Source organism: Bos taurus, chromosome X, assembly GCF_002263795.3.
Source record: "Bos taurus isolate L1 Dominette 01449 registration number 42190680 breed Hereford chromosome X, ARS-UCD2.0, whole genome shotgun sequence".
NCBI classification, from domain to species: domain Eukaryota; kingdom Metazoa; phylum Chordata; class Mammalia; order Artiodactyla; family Bovidae; genus Bos; species Bos taurus.
Genome location: NC_037357.1, coordinates 105123890 through 105138323, shown reverse-complemented (window position 1 = coordinate 105138323; position 14434 = coordinate 105123890). Strand labels below are relative to the sequence as shown.

The window sequence follows — 14434 nt, the reverse complement described above, 5'->3', positions numbered from 1 at the left end:
TATTCTTTGTGCTGTGTGTGCTGAGTCACTCAGTCGTGTCTGACTCTTTGCGACCCCATGGACTGTAGCCCTACAGGCTCCTCTCTCTGTGGGGATTCTCCAGGCAAGAATACTGGAGTGGGGTGCCATTCCCTCCTCCAGGGGATCTTCCCAACCCAGGATCGAACCCAAGTCTCCCTCATTGCAGGCAGATTCTTTACCTTCTGAGCTACCAGGGAAGCCCAGTATATAAACCTTATACATGTCTGGCGTGATTCTAGACATTATATATATATATATATGTATATATATATGTATACACACACACACATATACAGTAGTTTATTTAATCCTCTCAACAACCCTATGATGTAGGCATTATTTTACCCATTTCACAGATGAGGAAACTGAGCCACCAAAAGATCAAGGAACCCACCCAAGGTCACAGAGCAAGGATGACTCCCACATCTTTCTTCTCAGTTGTCTGATAAGAATATCAGTAGGTACAATATGATCAATTGTTTTTAAATAGATAATTTCCGTTCTCTCTACACGTCTGAGGAATGAAAAGAATATTGACTGACAATGTGCATGTGAAATTCTCACTGTCACCATTGAAGAGAACCTTCCACACAGGTGGACAAGGCAGTTGTTTACAAGTATGCAGTGAGGGGTGTTACAAGAGTGTCAGACATCCCAGCATTACAGACATGTCACTTTGGGCCTTAGGTGCTTTAAGGTCCTCATCAGGAAGCACAATTTAAAAGCAGATAAACCTGAGAGGAATCAGACTTCAAACATGAGTGGCCGCTCACCTCTTGGAGACTCTCTTTCATGTGTGACATGCAAATAACAGTCATAGGGCATAAATATGGAGCTCACAGGAAGCACCTGTCTCAGCACCTGACACTAGAACCTTCCCCCCACCCCAGAAGGGGACTACAGAACAGAAGCTTGCAAAAGACATGAGGAAAAGAAGAGAAATGCCAGAGAAGCAAGGAGGCCAAGCAAGAGCTGCAAAAGGGGAAAAGACAGCCTTCTCTGAACTCATTCTGCTCCACAGCTCTGATGGCCCTGGGCTGTAGAATTTAGGAAGCCAATAGCTGCTCTGAACAGAGGGTTGGGGTTACTAAGATGCTCTTTCAAAATGTCACATTTCTAACTGTAACACACAGATTACCCACAAAAATGCCAAGGTGAATATCCTTGCTAGATAACTAAAGTCATCTGATGACCTGATATTGTGTGTATATTATACCAGATTTCAATAGCAATCGCAGTTGTGAGAATCTAAGAATCTGTTATGGGCTAGGAGAAGGGCCAGGCATTGTGCTGGGTTCCAAAAGATTCAACAATTGTTAAAAGCCAATCCCTGACGATATCAAGGGCTTTCCAGGTGGCTCAGTGGTAAACAACCCACCTGCCTGCCAATGTAGGAGACCTGGGTTTGATCCCTGGGTCAGGAAGATCCCCTGGAGGAAGAAATGGCAACCTACTCCAATATTCTCCCTGGAGAATCTCATGGCCAGAAGAGCCTGGCAGGCTACAGTCCATGGGGTCACAAAGAGTTGGACATGACTGAGCACACACACATGATGCATGACATGGTTATAGCAACTGTGACTTATATTTTTAATCCTCATCGCCTAAAGTTTCTCCTTAAGGGGTGACATATATATGCGACAGAAAATAAATAATTTCTTAATACTCACACTTTATCTTTGAGGAATTACAAGCGGAAACATAACAAATATGATCTAAGCTAGATGGTGGGAAAAATTATCAGGCTGTCAGAACAAAATGTCCTAGGGGTAAAAGACTGAGCCTCTTCCTAGAAGAAAATGTTCTGTTATGGCTAATATTGGCTTAGAAACATTTCCTCTTGCCCAGCCTGGGTTGACAGAATTCTAGAAAGCCTTGCCCTGCTGTATGGCTCACCAGGGGTAAGTCAGAGGTGTTCTTTGTCCACAGACGGAAACTCGGCGGGGAGGCCTAATAGGACCATGTACTCTAAGGCATGGATGTGAATATGCTGACATAAAGTAGTGGCCCCCAGGGAACATGAGGGCCCATCCATAGCCACAGGGGCACAGGCGCAGCTGCTAGATTAGAACAACATGTGGCTGAACTTCACTGAAGGGAACCACCCATTTTTAAAGATTTTGGGGATGTATTTCAAACTATTTGTGCAGTTGGTCCTAGAGAAGAGGGTTGGGGTGGGGAAGAAGGACTTTTTTATTTACAAGTGGTTTAAGTGTTTAATGGTCATATATTAAAAAATTAAAAATCAAAAGTTGTGAAAGAAACAGGTGCCAAAAAAAAAGAGATTTTGGAGTTCTGCCCTAAAACATACTCCCAGAGCACAAGGGGGCGACACTGAGCTCCACCTGGGAGACATAGGTTCCCAGGGAGGCGGTGGCTTAGGAAGGCCTGGGTAGGGGGCCTAGCACACAATGGCAGTGAGTCTTTCTGTGAATTAACCACTTGACTTCCTCTTCCTCCTCCTGTCCCTTTTCCTCCCTTCTCCCCACCACTCCTTCTGACTTCCTTTCTTTCCTTCAACAAACAGTTACCAAGTAGCAACTATGTGCTAGGCATGGTTCTGGGCATTAAGGATATGGCTTCAAACCTACTGTAGTTGAGACAGGCAGTAAACAGATACATAAGTGAAGAATGTAGTATGCCAGACAGTGAAGAAAAATAAAGAAATGAATGAGGTGTGGCTGAAAGAGTGCTGTACCTAGTCCAAAAGCATACACTGACCTGCAGATACACACTTCCTTATTCTTGGTAGTGAACTTCTCACATAAACGGGCAACCTCATTCCAGCTGCCAAGCTGCACTTACTCAGTGAGAATGCCATCTGCTGTGTCTCTTCCCTCGGGCGTCTCCCAGGACACTCGGACTGTCAGCTTGTTGGGTTCTGCAACGCGTTCCTTCACACTTGGACACTTGATTCTAGGAGGTTCGAGATCTGAAAATATAACCAGAATATTCTCACCATCATCAGGAAATATCAACCTGGGGTTCGACACCCAACCCACCATTAGACATGCCCGAAGCTCTGTGCTGAGTTGTGTCGGACTCTTTGTGACCCCATGGACTGTGGCTCACCAGGCTCCTCTGTCCATGAGATTTCCCAGGCAAGAATACTAAAGTGGGTTGCCATTTCCTTCTCCAGGGGATCTTCCTGACCCAGGGATTGGATCCTTGTCTGTTGTATCTCCTGCACTGGCAGGCAGGTTGTTTACCACTGCACCATCTTTGCGAGTGCCCAAAGCTCTAGGTGCTCCCTGTTTTTGAAGGGCTTCTTCACCCCTTCTGTATTTATCTTCTTTCCCTTCATCTTGCCCCTTCTTGTCTGCCGAGTTCAACTTTTTATTTTGTACTGGGATATGCATGCGTGTTCAGTCGCTTCAGTCATGTCTGACTGTTTGCAACCCTATGGACTGTAGCTCATCAGGCTCCTTTGTCCATGGGATTCTCCAGACAAGAATACTGGAGTGGGTTGCCATGCCCTCCTCCTCCAGGGGATCTTACCAACCCAGGGATCAAACCTGGTGCCTCCTGCATCTTCTGCATAGCAGGTGGGTTCTTTACCACTCAGCCACCAGGGAAGCCAGTATTGGGGTATAGCTGATTAACAATGATTGTGATAGTTACAGATGCACAGCAGAGTGACTCAGCTATATATGTCTGTGTGTGTGTACACATATATATGTACCCATTCTCCCCCAGCTCCCCTCCTACCCAGGTTGCCACATCACCCTGAGCAGAGTTCCCAGTGATATGCCTGCTGAGTTTTAAAGACTGTGTGAGTACTTACCTGTGTATGGCTAAATCAGCAATCAGCTGGCCTTGCTAGTGTCTTGTAGGGTAATTTATCAGCTACAGCAACTTCTTCCCCACGCTTCCAAACTCTGCCTGTTGACTTGGCAACATAGCAGTTACCCAACTAGAAATCATTCAGCCATAGTGAGTCCTTCCTGCTTTAAAGATAGTATCATCGGATACTAGAGAAAAGTGCCTTAGGTATCATCTGCTGCTGCTAAGTCGCTTTAGTCGTGTCTGACTAGATGGCAGCCCACCAGGCTCCCCTGTCCCTGGAATCCTCCAGGCAAGAACACTGGAGTGGGTTGCCATTTTCTTCTCCAATGCATGAAAGTGAAAAGTGAAAGTGAAGTCATGTCGGACTCCTAGCGACCCCATGGACTGCAGCCTCCCAGGCTCCTCTGTCCATGGGATTCACCAGGCAAGAGTACTGGAGTGGGGTGCCATTGTCTTCTCCTAGGTATCATCTAGTTGATTCAATTCAAGGCAACAAATCTTTAATGAGTACCAGCCTTCCCCAAGGCATCATTTCAGCTGCTGGGCTTGGGCATGCAAAGGCAAGAGAATCATGTTATTCTCAGAGTTGACAGTCTGTTGAGAGGATTATGTCACCATATGTGAAATATGACACAAGGTAGAAAATTAACACTGCTCTAGGCTACATAAAAGTAAATGCTGTGGAGGCTTAAAGGAATTACCCAATGCTCTCATTTTACAGATCAGGAAACTGAGCATCAGACAGCATAAGTGATTTATTTAAGGCCAGGCATGAAAATAATGAGAATGTGAACTATAACCCAAATTAGAGCACTTGTCCTTAAAACAGACTTCCCTGGTGGCTCAGATGGTAAAGAATCTTCCTGAAATGCTGCAGACCCAGGTTCAATCCCTGGGTTGGGAAGATCCCCTGGAGAAGGGAATGGCAACCTACTCCAGTACTCTTGCCTGGAGAATTCCATGGATAGAGGAGCCTGGCGAGCTGCAGTCCAAGGGGTCCCAAAGAGTCAGACATGACTGAGCGACTAACACACGCACACACAAGGTGAAATCACAAGAAGGGGGAATTCAAACTTTTACAAGTCCTACTTGATGATTTTCAACAGGCAGAGAATGTATTTTTAAGAAGTCAGAGTAAATTAACATTTCGATTTGCATTATCTTACATGTCAACTGCTAATTGTTTAAATACTACTATAACCTGAATGAAAATGAAATGTCATTTGATTCTGAATTACAAACATTTCTGAGAGACTAAATGCACCAAGTCGAATCTTCATATACTTTCTCTTGTGTCTTGTCCAATAACTCACTTTATTTAGGGTAAGAAATCATGAATAATTTGTTAAAAGTAGTGTCTTAAGCGATCCAAATTCATTTTCATTCAATGCCATGCTTCAGTGGAGTGTGAATTTACAGCCATAATATGCTAATCCTCAAGTGAATAACTATATTTTATTGAATCTAAGTCACCAATTGTGAGACGCATGCTAATTGCAGGGCTAGTAACTGAAAAAAAATATGCTTCTTAGAATTTATAGTTTATCAACGTGATGGTGAAATGAAAGCTGCTTTAAATGAGTTAGAGGTGTCTATTTTCAGTTGCTAAGATGTTAAAAAACAATCTTTTTTTGTTTTTACTATGATAGGTGATAGAAGACATATTTTTATAGTTCAGATGAACATTTTTCAGCTTTGGGTGAATCAGAAAGATATGTATATAATACCTGCCCCCTGCTGGCCAAATGCAGTCAGCAAGCTCATAATAGAAAGCATATTTATTTTTTAAAAAATTGAAGCCAAGGGACTCCCCTGGTGGTCCATGGTTGGGATTCTGTGCTTCCACTGAAGGGGGTGCAGGTTCAATCCCTGATCAGGGGACTAGGATCCCACATGCTGCATGGCATGGGCAAAAATATTTTTTAAAAGAGGCGGGTGTGAAAATGAATTATATCTCAACTAAAAATGCTGTACTCTGGCCCAGTGGTAAAGAACCTGCCTGCCAATGCAGGAGACACGGATTTGATCCCTGGATAGGGAAGATTTCCTGGAGAAGGAAATGGCAACCCACTCTAGTATTCTTGCCTGGGAAATCCCATGGACAGTGGAGCCTGGTGGGCTACAGCCGATGGGGTTGCAAAAGAGTCAGGCATGACAGAGTGACTGAAAAACAATACTGAATCTAGAAAAAAAATTAAAGCCATAAAGGAGGGGAGGAGGAAGGGAAATAGATTTCAATATAAGATTACTTAGTGTTACCATATTACTAAGATCACTTTGTGTTACCATATTCTCTTGGAGCAACACTGTCAGAGTGAAAAGATATTCTTACCCTTTGTGTCGTGTAAACTAAACATCTAGATGATATGCTGGCTGGGTTGTTTTCCCTATAAACTAGACATATTGACACTGAGCAAACACAGCTCCAAATTAGGTTATCTGGGTGAAGAGTCTCAGCTTCCCAAAGCCAGCTTCTGACAGCTGACAATGATCAGTCGAATTTGGCCTACTTTTTCAGAAGCGGTGTTCTTCCAAACAAGAACCAAGAGGAAATAAAGCACTAACAATAATAGCTAATATTTATTTGCTGACCCTCCCCTACTTGCCCAGCCCAGGCGAGGTACCCTCCCTGCATTATTTCACTGAATTCTTGCCACCGCCCACTAGACTAAGTCTTGTTATTATCATCCCCATTTATAGTCTGGGAAGCCTTTCCTCTCTTTGGGAACTTCTTTGCAGTCTGGGATTTTAAGACATGATCACATGTTTTTAAATTATTTTAATCAGTCGAAGACTTCTGTGTGTCTGCCTACTGCTGAGCTAGTTATTTTCCTCCATCCTCTGCATACACATTCTTTCCTGGTCATCACATCCACCTTGTCCATAAACCCTGGAAAAGCAGCAGCAGAGCGGGCTCCTGTCACATTCTCAAGCATCAGGCCCCCTTTTTCAGCTGGCCTGCACTTCAGCAGATGCTCCAGAAACTGAAGCTTATTATTACACAGCTGTGGCCATCACTGCTATTTCTACATTATTATAAATTTCCATGGATGAAATAAACAAAGTTACTATAGAAACCTGATCACAATTCCTTGTTGAGTCAGAGTGCCTGCAGGGCCAGTTACCGTGTGGCAACCTGGCAACTCTCATGAACATCCCGGCCTCTGCCCCACTCACTGGAGACATCTGACAAACTGTCCCCTGCCTCTGTGTCTAGTTTCTTCTCTGCGTATAAAATACCAGAAACAAACATGTTGCACTGTATCAACCACTGTTATCTGCAAAGCTATACTACATACTTGGGAATATTTACTCTGTCTACCAGATAGATGGTGGAAATAAAAAAGAAGGTGAGGGCTTCCCTGGTGGTCCAATGGTTAAGAATTTGCCTGCCAATGCAGAAGACACAGATTTGATCACTGGTCCAGGAAGATTCCACATGCCGTGGAGCAAGTAAACCCATGTGCCACAACTGAGCCTGTGCTCCAGAGCCCAGGAGCCGCAACTACTGAAGCCCATTCACCTTAGAGCCCATGCTCTGCAACAAGAGAAGCCACCAGGATGAGAAGCCCGCGCACCACAAGTAAAGAGTATCTCCCGTTCTCTGAAACTGGAGAAAAGCCCATATATGTCCGTTTCTTTAGAAGAAAAGAAGTTTTCCTGGGCCTGTGACCCTTCAGAATAAAGATTCTATTCCAAGCCTTGTTTCAAGTTATCTATGGCCATGGGATGGGTTCCACCAGTGAGCTGTGAGAAAAAGCGACATGTGCAACTTCTGGGTTGTGCTTTAAAAAGGTATGTGTGTGTGTGTGGCAGGAGGTACTCTCCTCTTTCTTTTTCCTCCACCCTGGTTTGAATGTGTATGAAGTGGTGAGCTGTGAACAGCCATCTTCGATTGCAGATGAAAGCTGCAAGTTGAGAGTGGAAGAACAAATGAGGAGGAGGTTGGGTCTAGGACACTGCCCGGATATTTATAAGAGAATGGAAGTTCTAACTTGCTTAAAGTATTATGATTTTGGCCTTATTAATATACCTGGAAATAGGATATAAGCAACCACACCTGTTTTTTTCAAATTTGGTATGACATCTTCCAAGATGTACTTCACTAATGATTTCTAAGCTCTGATTTCTAACAAAGAATACTCTGGTGAATTTCCTGGGAAGGTGGCTACCCACAATCCCCTTATATACATGCAGTTCCTCCTACCAACAAAAGAATGGGAAAGACTAGAGTCTCTTCAAGAAAATAAGAAATATCAAGGGAACATTTCATGCAGAGATGGGCACAATAAAGGACAGAAACGGCAAAGACCTAACAGAAGCAGAAGAGATTAAGAAGAGGTAGTAAGAATACACAGAAGAACTATACAAAAAAGATCTTACTGACCCGGATATCCATGATGATGTGATCACTCACCTAGAGCCAGACATCCTGGAGTGTGAAGTCAAGTGGGCTTCGGAAGCATTACTAGAAACAAAGTTACTGGAGGTGACAGAATTCCAGCTGAGCTATTTAAAATCCTAAAAGATGATGCTATGAAAGTGCTGAACTCAATTTGTCAGCAAATTTGGAAAACTCAGCAGTGGCCACAGGACTAAAAATTGTCAGATTTCATTCCAATTCCAAAGATGAACAATGCCAAAGAATATTCAAAATATTGCACAATCATGCTCATTTCACATGCTAGGCAAGGTAATGCTCAAAATACTTCAAGCTAGGCTTCAAAAGTACATGAACCAAGAACTTCCAGATGTAAGCTGGATTTAGAAAAGGCAGAGGAACCAGAGATCAAATTGCCAACATCTGTTGGATCATAGAAAAAGCAAGGGAATTCCATAAAAACATCTACTTATGTTTCATTGACTACAGAAAAGCCTTTGACTGTGTGGATCACAACAAACAGGGGAAAATTCTTAAAGAGATGAAATACCAGACCACCTTAACTGCCTCCTGATAAACCTGTATGCAGGTCAAGAAGCAACAGTTAGAAGCAAGAGGTAGAAGAACTGGACATTGAACAATGGACTGATTCCAAATTGGGAAAGGGGTACATCAAGGCTGTATATTGTCACGCTGCTTATTTAACTGACATGCAAAGTACTTCATGTGAAAGCCGGGCTGGATGAAGCACAAGCTGGCATCAAGATTGCCGGGAGAAATATCACTAACCTCAGATATGCAGATAACACCACCCTTATGGCAGAAAGTGAAGAGGAACTAAAGAGCCTCTTGATGAAGGTGAAAGAGGAGAGTAAAATATCTGACTTAAAACTCAACATTCAAAAAACTAAGATCATAGCATCCGGTCTCATCACTTCATGGCAAATAGATGGGGGAAAAAATGGAAACAGACTTAATTTTGTTGGGCTCCAAAATCACTGCGGATGGTCACTGTGGCCTCAAAACTAAAAGATGCATGCTCCTTGGAAGAAAAGCTATGACAAACCTAGGCAGCATATTAAAAAGCAGAGACATCACTTTGCCAACAAAGTTTCATCTAGTCAAAGTTATGGTTTTTTCAGTAGTCATGTACGGATGTGAGAGCTGGATCATAAAGAAGGCTGAGCGCCGAAGAATTGATGCTTTCAAACTGTGGTGTTGGAGAAGACTCTTGAGAGTCCCTTGGACTGCAAAGAGATCAAACCAGTCAATCCTAAAGGAAATCAATACTGAATATCCATTGGAAGGACTGATGCTGAAGCTCCAATAGTTTGGCTACTTGATGCAAACAGCTGATTCATTGGAAAAGATCCTGACGCTGGGAAAGATTGAAGGCAGGAGGAGAAAGGGCAACAGAGGATGCGATGGCTGGATGGCATCACTGATGCAATAGACATGAACTTGGGCAAACTCCAGGAGATGGTGGGGGACAAGGAGGCCTGGCATGCTGCAGTCCATGGGGTTGCAAAGAGCTGGACACAACTGAGCAACTGAACAACAGTAACCTTCTACCAAGAAGTAGAGTCTGCCTCCCCTCCATTTGAATCTGTGCCTGGCTTGTAACTTACTTTGACTGACAGAATGCAAGGGAAGTGATTCTATGCCAGTCCCAGGCGTAGGCCCTTAAAGAGTCTGGCACCTTCTGTGTTTACCATCTCAGAAGCCAGCTGCCATCTAAGGAAGCCCAGTTATCTGACTTGAGAGGCCAAGTGGAGAAGGTGAGAAATGAAGGGAGAGAGAAAAAAGGGACTCAAATGTCAGCCAGCACGGTGACCTCTGAGTGAGATGCTGCACATGGGAGTGAAGCCATCTTGGCTCCTCCAGTCCCAGACATGCGCCTTGGCCATTACTATGTGCAACAACGGTGAGCTGTCTCCACCAAGCCCTGCCCAAATCACCAACCCAAACAGCTATGAGCCATAACATGGTTGATTGAAGCCACTAAGTTCTGGGTGGTTGGTTGTGCAGCAATAGATTACTGACACAAACATAAAATAGTTGGAGGTTGTTGATGGAGGGAAGAAGTGGTCATTTCCTGGCACAGGGAGAGAGTGACTAACCAAGGCAGAACAAATCTGGCCACTGAAAACTTCCCTCATTGCTTGCTTCCCCCAGCTAGATTGTAATCCGTGTACATGTCCCTGAACAGGGTTTCCACTTCTTTGGCACCATATGAGATATTAGGAAACTTTCCCAATGGACCAAAGAGTTGAGAAGCAAAGAACTCCACAACTGGAAGTCACTATCTTCATCAGAAAGATGCCAAACTAAAAATTCATTGGAGATATACTACAGTGGTGCAATAACAGTTTACCTGTTTAATTTGTGCTAAAAATCATGCCAGGTTAAAAAGTGGAGCAGTATCTTGGACTTCCAAGGTGGTAGTGTAACCACTGGAGACTTCATGTTTCCAATGCAGGGGACACGGGTTCGATCCCTGATCACAGAGCTAGATTCTGCATGCCCTGGTTGGGCAAGTTCTACATACCATGCAGTGCGGCCAAAAAAAAAAAAAGTGGAGTAGTATCTCAATCAAGCAACTTGTTGCAAAGCTGAAACTAGCTTCCTAAAAGTTTATAAATCAATGTGTATTTGTCCACCTGGGAAAAATTTTGTATGATTTCAGAGCATTTACAGCAATGCCCTGATACATTTATTCTCAGCCCCACGACGTTTGTATCCTCAACTGAATCTCTAGAAATAATACCATTCTGCCTAGCAAACTTCTTGTGGGTCACTGGGTCAACTGAGCGGTCAGATAATTGGGAAGCTGGAAAAGTAGTCCATCAATTTGCGTATCTAAAACTGCAAATTGAGATTTTTTTTTTTTAATTCCAGACTTCCGTTTGTGTTAACTCTCCAACTATTCTATTCCACAGGAAATATAAAATAAGCAGAGAGTAATTTCAGGAAGCAAGTTGGTTTGTACATGGTCTTTTGTTAAAACATCTCAATAGGGCTCCCTGTGTATCTGAAGATACTTGCTCGGTTTTCATTGTCCATGGGTTTTAAATTTACTTGAATTTTTTTTCTCTTCCTGTTGGCCTAGGGAAAAGTGTTGGTCCAAAGGAGAAGACCTGTAATTGTAACTGTCCATTGTTATATCTACATGCCAATGTAACTGGAAAGGACTAAAAATAGAAAGAAAGAAAAAAAATATACCCCAAAACAATAGTTGTTACAGTCTATGGGTTTGGTTCTTTTATATATATATATATATATATATATATATATATATATATATCATGGAAGTTGTGGCTCTCTAAATATTTTACCCTCCTGCAATTTGCAGTATGTTTTTCTTTGTCTACTACATTGACTTATTTCTATCTATATCTGTTTTTAAAATAACCATGGACATTGAGTCTACTGCCAGAGTGTAGGCTGCCTAAGAGAATGAATTTTGACTTGTGGTCCTTTCAAATTAGCCAGACCACAGAACTGACCACCTCAGCATCAAAAGCCAGCCCAGGGTTCTCTCTTCCCTCCAGATCTGAAAGAGAACTGGACGGACTTTCTTAGCACTCAGCACAGCTGGGCCTAGAGGCATTGCTCAAGGCGGTGTAGAAATCTGAGAATTCCTTGGCCACCATGTGTCAGCTCCAAAACTAGGCTGAGGCGCCGAGCTGTGCTCACAGACCCCCGAGCCCTGCCAACACACCAAGTCAATAAACTCATTTAGTAATACATTGAAAGCCAAAGAGTTCATGACATCCCTGGAGTAAAATTCACAGGGGACAAACTCCAGCTTCTCTGTCACAGAATCAAAGAAAGATTTGCCTGCTTGCTGTGTCTTATTTCTCTTGTTTTTCCTGGGAGCTCACTGATCACTGATCTCCTTTTTACCCCCTACATTGCATGCACAAATTCCCCTACCCCCAAAGATGCCTGAATCTTGCCCTGTTCCACTCTAAGATCAGTCCCTTGGAATTGGGGTTCATTTCTTAGTTTTTTCTCTCTCCCTCTGGGAAGGTTCCAGGCCCATCTGGTCCGGCTTAAGACATGCTTGTTGCTTTTTGAGAACAATCAGCAATTTCTTTCCATTGTTACGCACAATCTGGACATCTGAACACTGTGATCCCTGGAGGATTCTGCCAGTGTTTGCTCAGCAGGGAGATTTTCGAGTATCTCCTCCCCTCTTATCACCTCTACCCCTTCCAATGTGAGGGAACAGACATTCAAAGCAGGGGATGGGAGGCGGTGGCAGTGGAGAGGAGTGTTCTGAAGAGCTAGCTTGCACACTCCAAGGCACCAGGCAGCGAGTGAAAGCAACATCTGGGAGGGGCTCTTCTGACCTCAACATCTGGCCTCAGGTCACATCCTTCTAGAAAAGTGCCTGGAGCTCACAGCCTGAGCACTATCCTACATGCATGGCTGAGCAGGCCCGCTTTGCAGGCTCCTCCTCACTGAGAACTACAGTGATTTACAGGGAGATGTCTAAAACCTCAGAGCAAGGCTGCTAAGGACTTCCCTGGTGGTCCAGTAGTTGGGAATCCACCTGCCAGTACAGGGGAGACGGGTTCGAGCCCTGGTCCCGGAAGATTCCACATGCCTTGGGGCAACCAAACCTGTGTGACACAACTAGAGAGTAGCCCTCCACTCAGCACAACTAGAGAAAGTCCATGTGCAGCAACAAAGACATAGCACCGCCCAAAAAAGAATAAATAAATAAAAGGAAGTAAAAGGCTTCTGTGGCACAGATTCTGTTGGCACTCAGTTTTTTTAAAATCATCGCTTGCACTGAAATCTTTACTGCCTGTACTGAAATTCTCAAATTGACATGTCTTGGACTCCTCCTGCCAGCTGGGTGCCAGCTAGCTTTGCCAATGGGAGGCACTCCCATGAGGACAGAGGGCAGGAGGAAGAGGGAAGCCATTAGGCTTCTGGTAGGGGCTTTCATGAAGGTTTCCTGGGCTCCTGACTTCATTCTCATCCATGATGGTGTGAGCTGCAGACATGTCAGCCTCAGGGTGAGTTTATGGACTTTGGGTAACACCACGAGGCCACTTTTGCTCCCCCCAGCCCTTGGTTGGGATGGATTTCTGCTCTAACTAATCTCTAGATGGCGCAGTGCTAAAGAATCTGCCTGCCAATTCAGGAGACGCTTCCCTGGGTCAGGAAGGTTGCCTGGAGAATCTACCCACTCCAGTATTCTTACCTGGGAAATCCCATGGACAGAGGAGCCTGGCAGGCTGTAGTCCATGGAGTCGCAAAGAGTCGGACACGACTGAGTGCACACACACATATTGTCTGGCAACAGTCTTTTTCCTCTTTTGTTCCTCCAGCCCTTCCTATGTTTGTAACCACTGCCCTGTATTAATGTCTCCTCTGTCGGAAACACCTATAATGGTTTCTATCTTCCCAATCACTGATCAGTTCAAACTCCCACCTAAATCATAGAAAAAGAGAAGCCAGGAATAAATCCGAGTCAGTTATCTGAGAAATTACTTGGACCTGGTGCTCTTGTTAAGATGGATATAAGGTAAGCTCCGGGGCTGTGATATAGAAGATGTAGAAGGCTCACATCTCGGGTCAGTCCCCTGGCTATAACTGAAGAAAAAGGATGACCGATGCTGCCAAGGGAGACAGTGGACAGTGGTACCGTCATGAAGACACCGTAGGACCAAGGCCAGAGAAGCTGTTGTACAACTGCCCCCAGAGGGCAGCATCCAGTTTCAGTCACATCCCTGAATTGTTTGCCCAGATGCTGAGCTGTCAGGAAGGAGTCCTTGGGGGAATGGGCAGGCGCAGACCAAGCTGAATGGTTCTCTGCAGGATGGGCAGACCCAAGCAGGGTAGGAGCCAGGCTCCTGCGGTCAGCTGCCTTGCCATCTCTGTGCCAGAGCTGTAGCTGGATTCAGGGACTTTGAGCCTAAAAGCCCGGAGACATAGGCTTGGCTCTATGCAACATCAACAAAGTCAAGGCCTTATCCGCAGAAGGGGGATTGGACTACAATGTTCTGTTAGGCTAGGTCCTGGCAGCGCTAACACATTATGAGTCAACAGTCTCCTGGGATAGTAGTTTTCAATTACCTGGATTAGTTTTGGAAAAATGCCAGGGCCCCAGATACTCAGATTTAAACTGCAGCTAGAGTTAAAAACCACTGTCCCAGGGCAGTCTACCTCAACTTTAAAAGGACACAGGAATCCCTTAGGGATCTTCTTACAATGTGGCTTTCGATCTGT

General features: G+C 44.3%; 1 protein-coding gene across 2 annotated transcripts in view; it reads right to left on the bottom strand.

Annotated features, from left to right (window-relative positions):
• Positions 1–14434, bottom strand: part of SRPX (sushi repeat containing protein X-linked) — a 141587-nt gene that overhangs the window by 56014 nt on the left and 71139 nt on the right. For both annotated transcript variants that reach the window (NM_001040489.1, XM_005228282.2), the window contains 1 exon segment: positions 2827–2953. In NM_001040489.1, the coding sequence (NP_001035579.1) occupies positions 2827–2953 (127 nt within the window).